The sequence below is a fragment of the Mercenaria mercenaria genome, chromosome 9 (assembly GCF_021730395.1).
Source record: "Mercenaria mercenaria strain notata chromosome 9, MADL_Memer_1, whole genome shotgun sequence".
In the NCBI taxonomy this organism is placed as follows: domain Eukaryota; kingdom Metazoa; phylum Mollusca; class Bivalvia; order Venerida; family Veneridae; genus Mercenaria; species Mercenaria mercenaria.
Window position 1 is genome coordinate 72,416,082 of NC_069369.1, and position 21,407 is coordinate 72,437,488.

The 21,407-nt window shown below is 33.0% G+C and overlaps 1 protein-coding gene across 2 annotated transcripts; it reads left to right on the forward strand.

The window, feature by feature from the left end:
* Positions 1-14,573: 14,573 nt before the first annotated feature.
* LOC123547443 (sodium-dependent glucose transporter 1-like) lies at positions 14,574-20,599 on the forward strand. 2 transcript variants are annotated; one of them, XM_053551689.1, is made up of 3 exons: positions 14,574-14,874; positions 15,315-15,600; positions 17,147-20,599. In XM_053551689.1, the coding sequence occupies exons 2-3, from the start codon at positions 15,363-15,365 to the stop codon at positions 18,355-18,357; spliced, it is 1,449 nt and encodes a 482-aa protein (XP_053407664.1). In that variant the 5' UTR covers positions 14,574-14,874; positions 15,315-15,362; the 3' UTR covers positions 18,358-20,599. The 2 variants fall into 2 exon arrangements, with proteins under 2 accessions (XP_053407664.1, XP_053407663.1); XM_053551688.1 differs by having other exon boundaries at positions 14,576-14,924.
* Positions 20,600-21,407: the final 808 nt, after the last annotated feature.

Here is a 21,407-nt window from a genome sequence, read left to right on the forward strand (position 1 = left end):
CCCGAGTGCGTAAACGTCTAGTGAGTTACTTTGCGCGATACAGTGTTTGTGAATATAGTGTAACACCGTTCTATCATACCATTTCGATTCTGAACGGTAGATCAAATATAGCTCGGCGCCAAATAATACGTTGATTCCGTGTTTTAATGGAAATTTGCATGGACTTTTCATAATAGAATATGTATCTAAAATCGGCTTTCAAATGAGAAGTGTAATACTTTTAGGTCAACAGAAAAAAGTGTAATACTTTTAGGTCAACAGAAAAAATAAACTTGCAGACTGCATAATTCAGAATTCGATCAAAATAACTACAACAGTTTTATAATTCTGAGGAAGAGTTACAGTTGCAGATCTTACACTTTAAAAGATGATACTAAAGATAGAATACAAGAAGGTAAAAGATAAATCATGTCGAATCACACCAATATTCGAATAATTTTAATTCAGAAAATTTGCCAAGAAAATTGCCATTGCCAAATACATTTTCAAGTTTGTTTATTCCACCAGGAAACTGTTGAGAAACTTATACCTGTATGACTTGCTACAAAATAATTGAATTAAGTAAATGAGTACTGTTCCATCTATTGAATATGGACGTTACCTAACTCTCATTGTCAACTGAATGGTCAGCACTCCCTCAGCAAGTTGTAATTATGTCGCTAAATATGTTTGACAGTTCAAATTTAATTTAATAATAGTTAAGAATTTATATATATGAAAGGGAATTTCATTTTTCAAATCAGTAATTTGGAATTGTCTTTACCGGTTTTTGTTATACTTTATCTTAGGTATGGATATTCAAAACATGTTTACAGTTTCCAAGAACAACAGAATGGTAATTAAAAACGTACTGGAATCGTTAAGTCATCACATATGAAAATAATACATTAAGTTGTTGTGTAATGTTTTTATGCAAGAATAGCGACGATACACGTTTGTTTTGTGTATAAACGTCTGCAGAAGCTGTGACTTCGTCCTTCGGTCTCTCGCGGGCTTCTGCAGACGTTTATACACAAAATACATGTATAATCCCTACGTTGTAATATCTAAACTCTCGATGAAAGTTTCTGGTATATATCGAATTATGTCATTTAAATGTTTTGAGGTGTTCCAAAGAATTTTATTCTGTAAAGCTATTTCACTTTTTGCAAAGACGTTTTATTACTCAAAGCAGTAGTAGTACTTGTATTCCCTCTTTCACAGTGGAAATTGATGACTGGCAACTTGAAATAGCAAGGTAAATACTTCAAAAGAACTTCATTTAAACAATTTAGATTTTCTGGAATTAGCAATATACATCGTCAGAATTTAATTTACGACGCAACTATTATATACTGGCTCCCTGTAAAAGTAGCAATGTTCTGATATTCCTTTTTTTCTGAAAAAAAATTACAATGCAACTTACAACCTAACGTAATAATATATCAAACAATATTTGATTACCAACATGAAACATCCAAACAAAATGTCGAGTATGTGTAACAGAATTTTGCTTTAGTGGGTATCTACAGAAATTAACCTCAGACCTATGTTAGCCAGAATCTGGAGTCCAGTCTCCTTTTAAATATCAGTAAATAGTACGCATGTAGAATGTAATATTTACATTATTTAACAAGACCTCCTCCTATCAGGGTATAATACGTCCGTTCACAAGCAGAAGGGGACAGGGCAGTTAAAATGGGCTTACAAATGACAATTTACTTGGAGGTGTAGGAAGAGGAATGGAGTCATTTTATTAAGTTTGAAAGTTGTAGTTAATATACATAGCGAAACGAAAATGTGGACGGACCAGATTTCATAATACATCCGTTTTTTTTTTTCAAAACATGCTTATAAAATCGTCCTGGATGTTTCAAAAGACTGTTTTTGTAGCTGACACGGATATTTTATAAACATTTATATAGAGATAGTCCCTAAACTTTCCAATGACAGAAGTATATTAAATAAAGTCTAGAAATTGATTTCCAAGTCTTTGAAATGACCAAAAATAGTTCACCAATGTGAAATTTATAATAGTTTTGTTAATACCAATAATGTAACTTTAAAGTTGTGATCTGCAAAGAATGACAACTCTTGCCTTGGGCTAGCACTTATAAGCAGAGATATCTATTAGTTAACTTCCCTTGCAATTACACAATTGAGTGGATTTAAGACACAATATCATACTTTTTGCACAACAAAAACATTTAGGATTCATTCATATGTATTTGATTTACCCCTCAAAACTGGCTTCCTATGATTTTGTCAACTTATGGTAAAAAATAACTTTTAACAAGACGATGATAAAATGGAATACCAGTAAGTATTTTATAGTGCAGATAATACAGCTTTGCTTGTACCAAAATGTCACAAAACACTCAACAAAATTCCTAATCGGTCAGTTTATATTGTATTACTATTTTAATAAAATGCATGTATTCACACGATATTTCACATACCAGTATTTACCCAGCAAAAAAATGACTAAATACAAATGTTTCATATATTTTTGTTTAATTAAAGATTGGCACAAAATTGTCATGACTGGATTAGGATTAATCAGAGTAAATATATAGCTTAATAAATGCAACTGAGTAAAAACTTGAATTTAAATTATTCAATATGAATCGGCGTTGTTTCTTGCCCCGTCAACGAGTTTTATGATATTAAAAACGCTGAAATACAATCTTGTCCCGACACCGGCGACAAATGTTTAAAACAGTCTTTTTGTATTTGTGATTTGTTCGTCATTAGGATTCAAAGCATCTGGTTGCAAACCCAAATGTTTCAGCTCTCTCAAGTCACGACGATGGGTGATATCCTGCAAATATAAAACAAACACGAGAAAAACGGACAGGGTTGGGAGGGAAGTTTAAAAACTAAAGTTTTTGTTTAAAGTATCAATGACTACCTCGTTCAGTGGACTCAGAATCGAAAAGACTGGAAGCTGGCGAGACGGGCGTTTATATACCTGACCCAGAATTCCCTGGTCACGTGAAGGTATGGTGTACAAGGGGAGTCATTTTTGCCGAGTAAAGAGTTTAACCTTAATTCGGTTAAACTGAATATTACCCAGCAAAAAATGACTAAATACAAATGTTTAATATATTTTTATTTAATTAAAGATTGGCACAAAATTGTCATGACTGGATTAGGATTACTAGTAAATATATAGCTTAATAAATGCAATTGAGTAAAAACTTGAATTTAAATTATTCAATATGAATCGACGTTGTTTCTTGCCCCGTCAACGATCGCAAGAGTTTTATGATATTAAAAACGCCAAAAAGGTGAGAGAGTGAACGAACGAACCTTCCGACAAAAGCGAAATATCATAAAACGCTTTCAAAAAGTCATGACAATTTTATGCAACATACGTATACTACTGATTAAAAATTATCGAGAAAACAACCACAACAACAACAACAACTTAAAAGCAGTTTGGATATTTCCAGTTTCCGGTTAAAAACATTGTAGTACAAGTTAATGTAGCCTATTTATTAATCAGTTAACAATTATAAATTCAGTGGACAGGGTAAAGCCGTATCATGTCTCATTCTGTGTTGGGAAAATTTGTTCACTATTAAGTTGGAATATATAAACATCACCCGAGATAGCGTTAACCATAATGTCATATCGCAGGGGAAAAGATGGCAATCTTCTGATGAAAAATATACAAAATCTTGATTAATATCGGCGAATTTCATATAAGCACCCCCGTTTTTTATGAAATAAGTTCCAAGACAACTGTTAACTTTTGCTCGCATTTTGTTTGCTATAGCATAGGATTATAACGCAAGGACTTCTCGGTAGAATCTTAGTTACTTAGACCAAACAAACCATCCCTTACCACTGAAATAGCATATTTTTAATCATCCATGTTAATTCTAGCGTTGTTATTTTGGACCAAAGGTCATTTCCCCCACAGTGAATAATCAAAACTTCTAATGTCGGATTAAAAGACGGTATCATATAAGCAACAAATATCCATCCTTCTGACGCTTAACGAAATTATCTAGACTCACTTTAGTTTGCAGCGCCAAGGGAGGCAAATCAGTAATGCTTATTGCATCGAGGATAGTTAATTCGAGCGCAAAACTATTTGATTAACTTTTTCTGTTTATCAAAATGAACATGTAAAGATACTAAAGATGTTTCAAGGCTATTTAACCTGACAACAGAGTTAAAATAGCATGTATACTGTTCTAGGGGACCTACGTATTTAAAAGCCAAAAGGTGTTCACCGGCATTCACTTTACAGCATATGGCAACTGATAACATCACTTTATAATTTTGAAAGTGACGCTCCTTTGTTTAATTAACACGGACTGCCTGCCTCCACTTTAAGCTCAGCAGCCCTTTCGCCAAAAGTGTATATATCACTTTTTTTTTTTATTTTTTATTTTTTTGATTTGAATTTAATTGAAATGGGGTCGTCAAATGCACTTTTGGGCTTTTGGGTGTCTGGATACACTTGATTTAGTAAGATAGCCCAAAAATATTTTATTTTATTGATGATCACACATTATAAGACCACTTCAAAATGGCATAACCTTCAGTAAAGTTCAGCCGTATTATAAAACATAATTCAAAATGGCATATCCTTCAGTAAAGCTCGGATAGCCGTATTAAAAAACATAATTAATTCAAAATGGCATACTAGTATCCTTCAGTAAAGCTCGGATAGCACGCATGTACATTTCAGCTTTGTACGAATAGTGCGAAAATGCGGGAAAATGTTTCATGAAATGGAAAACTAGTAGTAATTTATAGATCTCGGACCGACTGTGGCTCCGGTAATCTGATGAATGTTCTATAGGCATTTGACGATAACTGATTTCTGAAATGAGGAATCCAGATTTACATTCATAGTCAGGTATGGGTAGCGGATGAGCACAACGTCTCGGGCTAATTCTAAATGTTTAAACTGAATATTGAATAGGTACTACAGCTAATTATTGATTTATTTTTGGCCGACTCACGGCTGCATTAGGCGTTTTGACCAATATTGCATATTTTGCACGTGCAGGGTATGTGCACCAACATGCACGTGTTCAATAACACTTTTGGCATTACTGACGAAAGTCCTACTAGAAAAACGCATATTACGGTGAAATTGACACGAGGGCAACGCGATCGAGCTGTCGGAATGTTGATAGCCGGGACACAATTACGACGCGTGGGCAAATATTTTTTTGCAATTTAAAACGAATTTTGATGTAATTTGTTTGTAGCTGTTACTTCGATGGTTGTTTCCATTTTTAACCTTATTTCCGTTTACAAGAACCTTTAATCGGTGGCTATCTACCATCCGAGCTCTTTTGGCAAAATTTAACCCAAGTATATACAATTCATTGAAATGACCGATTTGGAAATTTGTGTTAAAATTCCGAACGCTCTGTTACGTTGCTCTTGTGTCAATTTCACCATGATATGTAATTTCTATCAGGACATTCGTCAGTAATGCCAAAAGTGTTCATGAACACGTGCATATCGGCCTGCACGTGCAAAATATGCTATTTTGGTCGAAACGCCTAATGCGGTTACGCTAGTCGTGAGTCGGCCTAAAATAAATCTATAATTAGGCATCACCAAATTAAAAAGTTGTTCATCGGATTTGCCGCTCGTATATTTTCAGAAACACAAAAAAAATATTTATTTTTTTGTTTTTGGCTTGCGCTCGCCCCATTGAAAAAAATCAATCCAAAATTTTTTGGTGCGCTACTTTTTACGGACGTAAAAGTGTATAAATGCTTATACTTCCAGTCCCAGATTGTTCTCAGATGGATTTTAATCAAAATAAATACATACTACGCACACATCGTCTATAATAAATCCTAATACTTATATTTAGTTGCATTAAAGTTATTTCCCCTTTATGCAGTTACGCCATTTTCTTCAAATGTTTACCAAATTACATACTACAAAAAATCGATTTATTTCATTGAAACTGAATGAAGAAAAACATACTAATTTGTTTGATAACATCAATCTGCATTATTTTAGTAAGGGTAAATACTTATTGATGCATGTCACTTATCTGTTTTCTGTTTTTTTCCTGTCCAAATGATCAGCATTTGCATACGAAAGTTGGTGGGGTAAGGAATTTACATTACGAGTTGTTTTCAGGACAGTTTTGATTTTCAAATTTTCCAATCATTTAGTAGACTAATGTTAATGCACGTTAATCTCCATTTCAGACTTTAATTGAGACTTTATTTCAACAAATTTAATATGTTATGAAAGTTTGAAAAAAAGAGCTGTACATAAGACATCATACTCGACTTTTCTAAATCAGAGCTTTGCCAGTAAAAGGGGCATAATAGTCAGAAGCTATTAAAGTACAGAGCTATTGGTCATTATATAAAACTTAATTAAAAATATTCTATGTTAAAAAGGGGCGTAACTCTGTCTAGATTCAGACTTAAGAGTATTGTTTCTCCTGGTGTAGTTCGACAGTAAATAACTGTTCTAAGTTTCAAATCAGAAGCTTTAATAAATCTAGCAACACTCACATAGATATTTGATGTATCAAAAACTTTGTAAAGTCAGCTAAGAATGCTACATTTTCATAGCTCAGTAAATATTCGATTCAATATTTGATTACAGTGTACTGTATGACAATGTTATTACCTTTTTTCACGAGTTCGCGTTGTTGTGCGTCTGCGGGTTAGATTTTCTCAATCCCTGGGGACTTACTTTTTAATTTAAAAGGGCTATACATTCTATTTTAAGGTTTTTATTAGTCAGTCGAGAGCCAAATGAAGACAAATATATTTCTTCGCTCTTCGCTCGCTCCTGATTTTCTCAAAAACCAAAAAAAATATTTAAATTATTTTTTCGCTCGCCGCCTCAAATTTTTCAGAAAAAAATCCGATGAACAACTTATCAATTTGGTGTGGCCTTAGCTGCAGTACCTATTCAAATGGCCGGTATGTAAAATTTCGTGCGAATACATGCATTATTAACAAAATAGCAATACAATACAAACTGACCGATTAGGAAGCACTTTTGTTATACAGAACACCTGGTAGGATTAGTAAGGTGCAATTATATTGATCTCTATTTCCTATGCCTAATTTATATATCAAAAAGTTTTATTCAGCCTTGTACTTTTAAAAATACAGATTTTGAGATTTTAGCCAAACATGTAACATGTGTGATTTTGGGACGAAATTTCAAACGCCAATCGTTGATAAAAATAGGCCTGCTGATCACTAAATATAACTGTGTTATACATTTACACAAATTTGTCTAAAATTTTTGTATAAAAAGCAGTATAAAAGTTTAATGGTTTCATGATATGAAAACATAATATGTATAGTGGCTGATTTCTGCCATGTGGTGTTGGCGTGTTGGCGAGGCAAAAACACAACAAGAAAACTGGAAAAACACCTTATTACTAGCAAACTCGACGTTTAGAGATCGCCGACACGACACATTTTATTTGGGGGTATGAATATGTCGTGTTGGCGCCCTTTATTTGTTATGCTGTCGTGTTGTTGTGACTTCGCACCGCCGACAAGAAAACACGACAAATACCTTATTTTACGAGTTTTCGTATTTCGTGTTTTCGCCCCGCCGACCCCAGTCAGAAATCAGCCACCATAAATATAACCAACAAAAGTACATGCAGTCAAACAAAATTGTTAACAAACGGATTATGAATTCATTCAAAATAATAATGGCGATCACATATATCGATGAATTAGTATATGTTTTTGGATGCGAAAAGGGTTAATTCCTAACGTGAATATCTGAAAGTTACTGAGCTAAACATTTTTCTCTTTTTACTCTTAGTAACAATGACCTTGATATTGACACAATCAACTCAAAATGCAACTGAATCTTGTTCTTCATGCAAGATATGTTTATTCCTTATTTAGTTACAATATATCAATATCTTAACCGAAATTATTGAGCGAAAACCATTGTTCTAGTTAACAATGACTTTGGTCTCAGTAACGCAACCCAAAATACAACCAAACATTGATGTTTAAACTCTCTATGCAAGTTTTCTATGCATAACGTTTGCTATGCACATCTTGTTCTTAACGGAAGTTATTGAGTGAAACCATTTTTTCTATACAAAGGACCATAAATTTTGTGATCCTCGGACAATTTGACAAACAGTCTAGTTCCCAACTGATGTCGTGGAATTTCTCCTTCTGAGTAAAATGCAATCAATATGACCTTGAGGTATTTTAGCTTAGTCGTGCACCTCTTTATTCGTTTTGAAAGTCTGTTCAAATATTTAACACTTGTAAATATTATTCTTATCCAAATTTAGTAAAGAATATTTACTCATCATGTTTCTAAGCACCTTTGACTCAAATCAAGTATTTGTTCACTTATTATGTACAAGAGTGCAAATGTTGAAGTTCTCATGACACATGGAACTTAGGTCTCTTTATATAATAAAACATGCTATATGCAATAACGGTGCATTTTATTATGAGATGACTTGACTCTTGCAATTAATAGAAAATCGTTATAATGATAAAAATGAATACAGTATAGCTGACATGAGAATGAGAACATTTAACAAAGCTGCCAGGCTAGAGGTAATTATAACTCAGATTTATACACGCCTGATCTCTTGCTCAATTCATATGTACTTAGTAAAACGGTATTAATTTTTCAGTTTACAATGACAATCAAATTGGTTAACTTGACCAGCAATTTTCCATCGAATAACAATTTTCTGAGAAAAAAACATGTTATTAGTATATATTAGTGGCTATTTCTTAAAATGTCTTCATTTCATACAATTTTTGCGTTTTGAGATATTTGTGGACGTTTCCAACTGGACTCCTAACATCTTTATGAATTAAACCAATTCTATAATAAACAAATTCTTGATATCTGCTTTTGTTAAAGTTGTGTAAAAAGATTATTAACATTTTATAAACTTTAAGACTGATAAGTCAACTATCTGTAGCAGTACCCATACAACCTGAAACAGCAAAATACTGGTTAAAATTGTACGCACTAGTAGATAAACTTTGTGTTTAATTGTAGGAATTCTCGCAATAACAGCTAATACAATTAAGAAATCTAGTTGAAACTCAACATCTCGAATTCGGTTATCTTGAAATTCCGGCTATGTAGAACACATTTTCAAGTCCATCCCGAAAACACATATATAAAATATCATTTTAAGTCGAAATTCGGTTCGATCCATTGGAATTCGGGGTACCGAGTTTCAACATTAATTGCCTCTTAAATTAACTTTTTGTAATTCCTTATAAATCTCAGGTGAAAATCGGTCTATTCTAAGGGATTTTAAGGACACAATCAAACTGTTTAATAAAGAAATAGTGGTAATACAATTATGGCGGCAAAGCATTCGTATGAAACCGAACAATTACTTTTCTACAAGAAAAATGATACAAATTACAATAAATCAAGTCTCGAAAATATTAGCATGTGTTGATTTTACACAATTTAATTAGTTAGATAACAAACCGTTCTCTGTGTCAGTAAGATTTATATCACCATGTATGTTTGCTTTCGAAGAAGCATTGTAGTATTAAATATCTAATTTCTTGCATAGGAATACGTACAGTATAATTGTATTTTCGGGTAATACATGTAGTACCACTGACTGCGAGGTCACATACAAAGTTACTATGCATGGCTCAGCAATTATCCAAAACCATGCGTGTGTGTGTGTTGTGTGTAATATATTTATACTAAGCAGGTGGTTGGTTGGTTGGTGCAAAGTGTTTACAAAGTAACTTTCCAGGGAAAAGATCGGTATATATGAAGTTGCAGCTTCTCAAAAGACCAAAATTCAAGAAATCAGGTTTCAGCTATTGCCTTCTTCAAGAACCGAAATTCTAGTGAAAAATCCAGTATTCATGTAGTTTCAGCTATTGCATCTGTCCAACCTTCTTCAAAAATAAAAGTTCTAGTAAAAAAAATCCGGTTTTCATGTACTGTCAGCTATTGCAGGTCTTCCAGCCCTCCTAACAAATCAACATTTTAATGAGAAAACCGGATTTCATATAGTTTCAGCAAACAGAATGATGGGTGGACTGAGAAATGCACTGTGTAGACTTACACTAGAACAGTGCCCAATCTTTAACAGGACGTTGGAATGACGTCAAACAAATTCAAAGAAGATGTACAGTCCCATCGTTACCTCTAACTGCTGTCATAAAACATTCACCAGTGTTCCAGTGTGTTACATGTTGAACTTTTCATTCATTTATGCATTAGAGTGTCATTGTAAATTATACAGATTTAATTTGGAAAATCAAATTGGCTGGTTTCTGGTTTTAAACAAGTTAAAATATCTAAATATGTTTAACTTTAAATAGAATGAAATATGATTGTACAGAATTACTTAGGAATATGAAATATAACTGGTTTCAAGTTTCATACCTAAATTATGACTGACTTTGATATAATTGTAATTAGAAAAAAAAATCCCGTCACTTTACTTCTTTGTTTGGTGCATGCCAATGTTTATTTATTGCAGAGTTTTGTAAAAGTTAAACTTTTTTTTCATTTATACAGATTGTTTAGGCTTTGCAAATAATTAAACATTTTTGGTACTGATATTGAAGTTTATTGATTAAATTACTTTGAGTATGTAAGTCATATAAAAGGAAGGTTTTTGCTAAATGTTCAATTTTGTTGTTTACTTTCTTTCCTTTTCCATAAAAAACTGCTCTTTTTACAGACAGATATACATAGTTTCCGTTCAGGTATTTTTCCATGTTTTGTAACATTTCTGCTTTTCCAGATATGTCACTTAGTCTTTAACATAATAGTATTCAAGTGTTTATACATAACCGGAGATTAATATAACCCAAATAAAGCTGTTACTTTACTTTCTTTGATTTTTACTCGTAGATTGAGGATTTTATTTTAATCAGTTTTTCGGTTATATTTTGAGTTTTGATGAACAATATCAAGCAAATATTTCTTTATACATCAATCATCATCAAGCTCAATATATCAGTACAGATACAGAGTGATCTGACATTAGGCACTGAGCCAGACAAGGCCTTGCAGAAATCGTCTGAATACTTTTAAACGTTGTTTTATCTTGAGCTCAAGTTTATCTTATACAAGATACTAAAATATGGATGTTTACAAACATGATGTTTACGAAAACGAAGTGTATGTGTCTTGTAATTATATGTACCGTTAAATTATTGTAAATCCACGATCTGATGATACTTGGATTCAAACGAGAGGTGTGGGTTTTTAAAACCATTTTTACTTTTTATTGAATTTTTTTGTTCAAATCCATTTTATTTGAATATTATGAGTGTAATATCTATGAAACTTTGTACAAATGTTTATCATTATGCAAGTATTTAGGCAAAGAATCATAACTCTGTCATGCATGTTGTCATAATTTTGGCGCTTTATATATTTAGAAAATTGGATTGTCTTTTGTTTGAGTCATATTATCCCGAAAACTGTAAGAGCTGGCTTTGAAATTTTGTAAACTCGATTTAGATAAGTAAACAGGTAAAGAACAATAACTCTCTCTTGGATTTTATAAGAATTATAATTAAAATTAATATAAAAAAGAAAATTATTCATCTATTATTAGGCCCATTTTCTCGAATACTTAAGCTTTAAAACTGTACTTTTCCGCCACAAATAAGTGCATATGAAGGACAAGAACCATAAATCTTTCTTTTTCTTGCATATTGCATTATGTTAAATCACTTACTGACGGGCGTTGGTATCCCAAGGTAGTGGTCTTTTTACTATGTCATGTCAGATGTACTTTTCCATATCATTTTATAAAGTATATCGTTACATTTACCTAAATCTTTCGATGTTTTTTCCGGCCGCAGGACTGTATTGATTTCATCTTTACTTCCTGCTTATATCTGGGGTGAAGGTCATTTAACAATAAAACGGTGGATGAAAAATTCCACAGGTTTCCGAATGGAATAGATAACATTTTCGTAAGGGAAGTACAAGTACTCTGAGCTGTATTGTTAGACAGTATAATCCGTTGCAAGGCTCCTGTGGAAATAGCTTGTAAAACGTCATAAACCTGAATAATGCCCCTGCGGCAATCATGCCCCTGCGGCAGAGTTCAACTCTGCCACTCTGATACGGAGTGATCTCCCGTAAAGGATTTACAATCAAGTCGTCCCCATTTTTGTCATTTCGTAACCCTTGACGATTTAACAAAAAATCAGTCTTTTTTTTTTTTTTGTCAAAGTTTCCTAGATTATCATTATTATAGTTATGATGTAAAATTTGTGTTCAGTCTGTAAAATATGTTCTACATAAAAACATGAAAATTTTACTTTAAAAGCTACACTTTGTTTTGCTTTATAAATACACGATCTTACAAGTACAAGTACAAGTGCAGAGTGCATGCATGTTTCGTAGCTTAAATTGTGCATTGACTAATGCGGCCGTTTATCTTTTTTAAAGATACTTCTTGTTTTATCGCTTATTTGCTTTGCTATTCGTGCTACAAGCAACGTTACTTGTATTTCTTTTAAAACAGACAATACACGATTTGCTGGGTAAAGCTACTCGCCCAGACTTTTTCAACATGTTTATTTCCATTATGTTTTTCATAGAATTATATACGACACTGAAAAATGACAAAATGGGTGAAAATAAAAGTTAGAAGAGTGTAAATTTTCCGCATTATTTCAAAAGCGTCTAAAATGTATGGGTAAGTACCTTTAAATCACTCGTAACAGTGGTATTATACGTCGTTGTTGATCTTCGCGTTTTTCAAAAAAAATGGCAAGATTGAATAACTTAAATTTATGAGCCATTCAGTAATTTACCATTTGAATTTTTATGTACTTTTTCCATGTGCAAACAAGAATTCTAGCGCTAATTGTGTCTTAAATACTCTCGAAATATTAGAAGTATTTACCAAACTTGGTTAACAATTTAGAATATAGCCGTGTTCAATTTTTCATAATGCACATCAGATGTTTACTTCCAAAACAGAAAGCAGTTATACCCTCCCTCCCCCTTCAATATTTTTCTATCATTATCACCGTTTTCCCTTTCAATTAACACGAAATGTCTCTTTATTTTGTCTTTTATATTTCTCCTTTACTTTTCAATCTGTCTCGTCTATTTTTCCATCTTAACCTACATAAACGGGTTTTCTTCCTTACAACTGAAAATTGTATACAATAATGAAACCATTTCATATATACATTGATGTTTAGCCTAATGTATTTCATATAATACTGTACGAATTTGTGTACATGTATTCACTAAATAAATGGGCCCTAAACTTGGTTAACAATTTAGAATATAGCCGTGTTCTATTATGTGCCTGAAATAATTGGGTTCAAATTTGCACTATACAATTTCAGTGGTAAAAAACAATATTTGCAAATAGAGTTGGCGGACATTTTGAAAATTTAACTTACACTTTTGAACAATTCAGCGTTCCCCTTCTACAATAACAATTTTGAATTTTCAGTGTTTTCTGTTTGGCCACTGGTCAAAACTTCCATAACATTTTTTTACATTTTACCTTTACTTGTAAAAGTAGATATTTAATGTTTAGGGCTCATTGGAACGTGTTTTAATAGGAAACAGGGACTATAGAAAATTTGAGATATTTTAGTTTGTGCTTCTGCCAACTCAGCAAATTACAAGTATTTTAATTAGTGTATTTATATTTTATCTTATCATATGCAGTTTAAGAAATAGTTTATAGCAAAAGAGTGTTTTATCACTATTTATGCACGATGGGCGGTTATACGTCGGGCGTAATAATATCACGAGGGCGCAGCCCGAGTGAAATTGTTTGTACGACGTATTACCGCCCGAGTGTATAAATAGTGTTAAAACACGGTTTTGCTATAAATTATTTCGATTCTAATATGCTCTTAATCTAAAACAGTAGATAAAATATAGAAGCGCTTTTTCAGTTTATCGCAACAAAAACTTTGACGTCACCGCACGTTAACGTGACGTCATTCTTGCGTATGAGTGTTTTAACAGAGGCAAGCATATTAGAATCCTACGTAATCAGTAGAATGTCATGTCAAATAATTGAATTACAGGAAGAAGTTTTCTGTGTTAAATGTCTTATACAGTATCTGTACTAAAGTATGGTTATAAAAGTTTACTGACAATAAGTCAGAACATAATAGTTATATATTAAATTTACCTAAAACTATAATCTCTAAATAGTTTGCTATTAAGAAATAATGACACCATATATACATTATCAGGAAATAATTTCCCCTTCTAATTAGATTAGGGGTAAACAGATTAATAATCATCAGGCCACATCAGTTTGATTTCCATATTTGTCCTACAGCGCTGTCGGTTTAGAAAATCAGGCATTCTATTATCTAAGACTGCGTGCAATTTTACTTAAAACAGTCGTGTTTTAAAACATCAACTTTTGAATTCTTCAAAATATATTTTTGTTCTAGCTATTTCAGAGAGTTTTTTGTATAACAGCATAATTATGCATTTAGTCATGGATTTATCTAAGGCAGCAAAGAATAGAAAGCAATGGTTGCATTAACTATTTGAAAGACAGTCGTATATGTACTGGCTGTAGTGCGTGTACAAAGGTACTTAAAATAATGCTATCAAAATGCTATTGGTCTAGTGTTAAAAGACTTGCTTATACATGAATGGCTCTTACATGATTATGGTTGAGAATAATAGTGGTTGAGCTAAGTTGAGAACAATAGTGCGTACAATCTTATGACAATTGCATTTATACTTTCTAGTAACATCAACAAAACTTAACTGATTCTTATAGATTCTCAAAAAAAAAAAAAACGGTTTAAATTTTGAACAGAAATATGCAAACTCGGACTGACTCCAAAAATGTGTGTGAAGTTTCATCGAGAGCGTCATCAGATGGTCAAAACATATTAGTGAGACTGCGAAAGGATTCTTTGTTTCGTAAGAAAATGCTTCTTACTATGGCAGTTTGCTGGACATACGTGATCTTAGTAAGAGTTTTGATTAGATAATTCGTGTTTTGACCAAGCATGTAAGAGATAGGTTTTCATTTGCAAATTCTTAAAACAATATGTAGTATTCAATTATAAGTATTATTTCATATTTATGTGTATACAGTCTGCATACGGTATTTATGTAGACATTCGGTAACGATAATATTCAAATATTATTCTGCATTACAAAAAGACCATATACTTAAAGGCACATACAAAAAGCATTAATTATCATGCATAAATATATTTGGTATACGATATTTCATATTATGCGAGCGAATGCAAACACTCGTAAACCACATTTCATTCAAATTAACAAATCACACACACACACACACACACACGCACGCACAGACACACACACATTTGTTTATATTTATACTTCAGGGATGGGTGATTTTACAAATCGGGACAGCCCTTCCAGATCTTCGGCAAATGTTGGACATAAATCTTGAAACTGCTTCGTGGATATTTTCAACTTGGTCAATAGGTTACATGGCTGGATCGTTAGTTTGTGGCGTGCTGTATGACAAAATAAATCGCTTGTTCCTGATGTTTTTTTGCTCAGCCGGGACTTCGGTGTGTAGTATTTGCCTGCCACAGTTTAAATCATTTACTATGACAATTGTTTTCCGGGCGCTGACAGGAGTTTTCTGTGGCGGACTCGACACGGGTATGTCTAATTGAGACAAATATTATTTGAAATTCTTTCACTAGACATCATCGAAACATTATGTTAAAAGTCTCATTAAATATGTCGAGTCTTGTAAAAAGTTAAACAGTTTATTTTAAAAAAAAAAGCAAACAGAAAAACAGAATGCGTGCATGTAGTGAAACGTATTTACGGCCTCCACTAATTGTAAACGAATGGCTCCCTAATTGGATCATTTATACATGTATGCATACCTTTACCTTTACCTGAATTTGTTAAATTGATTTGTTTTTTTAAATCATGAACCTTTCTATTTTTTTAACTGATCATTATTTTAAATACCATCTGTCCAGTAATAGCGAAATGTATACAGTACAAGACTGACTCATGTTGCCAGCTATAAATGTTACTCGTAGAAATTCTCATCTGAAACGTCAATAAAACCTGCTCAAGAAAAATGAAATACATGCAATACAGGTGACTGCATTCTCTCATACTGCCAATTATATATGTTCCTTACGATAAGATACAAATAAACATTCTTTTCCCCGAGTATAATAACGGTTATCATACTCAGGAAAAAGAACATTTATCTGAAATTTCAGATGAGAATTTCTACGAGTAACATCTATAGCTGACATGAGTGAGAGCGTTACAGTCACTCTTGTACTGTATACAATTCGATATTATTGGACAGATGTAATTTATTCACTTATGCTTGTTCGTTTTGCAAACTATAATGTTTTGTATTACGTGCAATACTGCTCTTAAAACAGAGTACAAAAGGCATTTTATACTGCTTATTAATAGCTCTTTACAAAATATAGCCATTAACATAGTTTATTCTATGCTAAGAACATTTTAGAGATTTTAGATTTAAAAGCCAAAAGAATTCCCTATTGATGTGAATACTGCATATGTTCTCAACTCAAGTTAAGCGTATTTTGATAGTTTACAAATCTTTTATCATAAAAATCCTTGACTGTCTTCAAGGATAGTGTAAAACATACCCTTAACAAATGATAGTGCAAAATTCGGTCAAATGACATGTGCAATCGTCTCTAACCTTGGAATGATCTTCAGAGGTAACATATTAGGTTTCCACCTTTGATCAATATCCTATAGGTCGTCAGAATCTTTGTTTTAAGACATAAGTACAGCTGACAATGTGCATAGTTTCCAAATGTACAGTTAGGCACACTATAATATCAGTAAATTAATTTAAGCTTTGTAATCTGAATACATCAGAGATATTAATGGTCCCACTGTTTTGTTTATATAACAATGAATAATGATCGGTATCAGAAGCATTTATTGAAATTTATTCTTCTGAAAATAATTTATTTTATCTATAGATATTAGGAAAGAATGTACAAGTAATAAATTCTTTAAACAATATTTACCTTCTGAATGCATGATGGAGGAGAAAGTTATAACCTTGTATTTAAAACTCTTTCGATGTGAGCTTTCTTAACAGTGTGACCAATTGTAATGATACAATGTTAACGTCAGATGTGTTGAATTGGTTTGTTTTATTTCGTAAACTACGGAGCTATATCTTTTGCAGGTGCAAATACTATAATTCCATCGACATGGGGATCAGATGCTGGACCCGCTATGCAGGCTTTATATTTGTGTTACAGCATCGGTGGTATTGCTTCCCCTCTTGCAACAGAACCGTTTATGTCCCCCAAACTAAAGAAAGAGCCAGCTAAAAATGACGGCCTAACATTTGTGACAAAAACGTATGAGGAAAATAACACAGCTTATTCCAAAATAAACATTTTTGAACAATATGATGAAAATGTAACTTACTTCAGAAACTATTCCGAACAAGTCGAGGGGATTAATGACGTTTTACCATTAGCTAAAGCAAATGTCACATCAGTTCAACTTAATGATATGTCTGTAGATACACTGTATAACGGGAATATACATAAAGCATTCATTTTAACATCCATATTAGTATTTAGTTCAGCCATTTTTTTCTTAATTATGCTTGTAATAGGGGGCTACGACCACAGGATAACGTCAAGCACCACTCCTTGCGATAATCCGCAAGAGGAAAGTGATCCCCTACAAGAAAAATCTGACGTTTTGGTAAAAACACATAGAAATGAGATCGTAGGTAGCCGTAAATATCTGGTTCTGGCATTTGTTGCAGGTATCAATTTGGTGTATAGTGCCACAGAAGATGGTCTAGGAGATTTTCTCGTCACATTTTCTTTAAACTATCTTGAATGGGAGAATTCCTCGTCTGTTAGATTGGTATCTCTCTACTGGGGTATAAATTGCATTGGCGGCCTTGGAGGGGTCTTCCTGGCTAAAAAAATTCGGCCGACAAAGTTACTTTTTCTTGCACACTTGCTTTGGATAGCTTCTTTCCTCGTGGCTTTACTTGCTAGCTTGTATAGAATAGACATTTTGCTGACGATATTTGTTTCGGGCTCCGGCTTATTCATGACACTAATTATACCCGCTGTTATATCATGGACAGAGGAGAATGTATGCCGTATTACAGGGCGTATATCTTCCTTGTTTATGATTGCAACAGGCTGTGGCATTGCTGCAAATCCAATGTTCATAGGATATATGATGGAACAATATACCTATGTTTCTTTCCTTTTCATTCTTTTCTTTGAGTCTACACTCTGCTTTTTGTTTTACATATCAGCATTCATCTCTCGGTATCTCAAAAACGGAAAAGATACTAGTAGTGATTTAAAGTTAGAAACTATGAAGTCTGAGACAGCTGACAATTCTCAAAAACGAAAATAGAAAATACAAATACTTTTATTATACTGCCATAACATGAATGTTATATATTGAATGCATACTACGTCATAAAGAAAATAATTCAGTAGAAGAATAAGCTTTCGCTTTTTTGTTTAATGAATCCATTTTAGCAGCATCTCTAAACCCAGTATCAAGTAATGCTATGAAATACATAGGCCTTTGTTAGAAATCTGAATTTTCAATGCATTTGTCTTGAGGAAACCCTTTCGAAGCTATGACAATGTCCGTCTTAAGGAACATTAAGACTTGGTACAATAAAAAGTGTGTTTCTTTTGCGACGTGCTAGGAAATTATTGATAATGTGTGTTATACCTCTGTGTAAACTGCTTAACAGTAACTAGAAGAGTTGACCAGAATAGTCAGTATACTCAGTCTATACAACTGCCATTAATATTTTAGACTGCCTCTGTGTAAACTGGTTAAAAGTAACCAGCAGAGGTGACCAGATACCTCCTCGGTCTATACAACTGCCATTAATATTATACTGCCTCTGTTTAAACTGGTTAACAGTAACCAGCAGAGTTGACCAGATACCACCTCGGTCTATACAACTGCCATTAATATTGTAAACTGCCTCTGTGTAAACTGGTTAACAGTAACCAGCAGAGTTGACCAGATACCACCTCGGTCTATACAACTGCCATTAATATTGTAAACTGCCTCTGTGTAAACTGGTTTACAGTAACCAGCAGAGGTGAACAGATACCTCCTCAGTCTATACAACTGCCATTAATATTTAAGACTGCCTCTGTGTAAACCAGTTAACAGTAACCAGCAGAGTTGACCAGATACCTCCTCAGTCTATACAACTGCCATTAATATTTTAGACTGCCTCTGTGTAAACCAGTTAACAGTAACCAGCAGAGTTGACCAGATACCTCCTCAGTCTATACAACTGCCATTACTATTTTAGACTGCCTCTGTGTAAACTGGTTAACAGTAACCAGCAGAGTTGACCAGATACCTCCTCAGTCTATACAACTGCCATTAATATTTTAGACTGCCTCTGTGTAAACTGGTTAACAGTAACCAGCAGAGTTGACCAGATACCTCCTCAGTCTATACAACTGCCATTAATATTTTAGACTGCCTCTGTGTAAACTGGTTAACAGTAACCAGCAGAGTTGACCAGATACCTCCATGATAAATAGTCAATACACTCAGCCTATACAACTGCCATTAATATTTTAGATTATGTAATCGACTTTCAGATTGCAAGGTCAAAGATCTGGATAATATCTGCTTTTTCTTTGTTCTTTGTGGAATAGTTTACCTAAAAATATCAGAATCATTGAGGTTTTGACACGTTCAGTTAAAAGTCAACGAATATTCAGTGGTTTACGGATTAGTTTTATGTTGTTTTATTGTATACTAACGAATTTTCTGTCGGAAATGTAGCACGCATTTCACTGACGAGTACACAATCCTGTATTCAACTCCCATCGGATACGGAAAATATTCAGTGATAGGACTGCTTACCTTCGCCGTGACGTCAGAAATGAAATCCAGGTCTGCATAATTTTTTCAAGAAAATGCTGCCTTGTCTCATTATCATTATGTGATATAAATTACCGTATTAACTAGACATTTATGCGTTATGATATGTAGATCTTATAATATATTTTATTTCAGACAACTAATCAAAGTTTCACCCAAACACTTGTGAAACTTTATAGGAGTTTCGATAAACATTAACACAATTATATAGCAATATTTACCAAATATATGTGATCTCTGTTAAATGTATACATGTTTATATATTCAATATTTACTTTCTTTTTCATATAAAAATTGATTGTTGTTATATATACATTGTATGTGTTTTTTTTATTTCAAGTAGATATTCTTGATTAAGGTAGTTCTGCACGTTTGATAAACCGGAAGTAATGGTGTAACGTCATTGATCGGGAAAACGTAGAATAAAATCTGGATTCAGTGTACGGAAATGAAAATCGTTTTATGAATAAATGGTGACCCGTGATTAAATTTATTAAAATGGCAATGACCGATAATTGTATTGAAATGATATTATTATTCAACTATAGAATTCATGCGATATAATGTTCCTGTTTTGTATAGTTTTTCTTTGAGCTGCACAATGTTACGTGAAGCTTTTGGTTTGTATATGTGATTTTAAAAGAACTACATGTTGTAAGACCACTGCCTATGAATTTAGAAATGTATTGTTTGATGGTTTGCTTTGAATAAACATTTACATAATGTTGATCATTTTTAGTTATTATTCCATGTTCAGATGTTCCTTATTTGAAGTCATTTTGCAACGTCGTTTTCCATAGGTATACGGAAGTCATTTGATGTCATGTTCATTTTTATAAAATTATGAATAAAGACATTCCCTAACTTTACAGTACAACTGTTATGATTTCTTTCACTTTCCTTACAGGTATGTCTGTCTCACTATTTCCGACCACTTTATCTCCTACTCGGATGTTTACAGTTTTAGAATTGAAACATAAAAACTTTAAAAAATGCGTCAAATAACAAGAAACGTCATATATCTATTAGTTGTGGCAATCAATAAGAAAATCCCATCCTAAGTTTTAGGCAAGACCAATAATTCTCGTTTTGAAGTAGTCCATTATTTTAACTGAGGACCACGGGCAGCTTTTCATGGAGTTGCATTCTAGTGTATTACTAAAGGTTCGATGTACACCGCCGTGTGAACACATCTGTGGATGTAAACAAAAAGTAACCTTCGAACTTGTAACATATCCAAATGTTGAATTCTGCTCCACCTGGGTCTAGAGAATGTGGACGGCAGCATGTTTTCCATTACCGTTCACGAACAGCCTCAATGAAAGCGAACCTGCAATTTTTTATCATTTTATCATGTTTGGAGGCCTAAAGAGTTTCAACTTTTTCTATATCAGCCGCATTTTTTTATCAGATCTCAACCTGTATGTAATTGGCTTTTACAGATAATATTTTAGATAAAAGTTTTACGTTAAAAATCAATACGGTGGTCCAATCAATGATACAAATTGTTCAGGAAGTTTCTTCGCTGGTAGTCT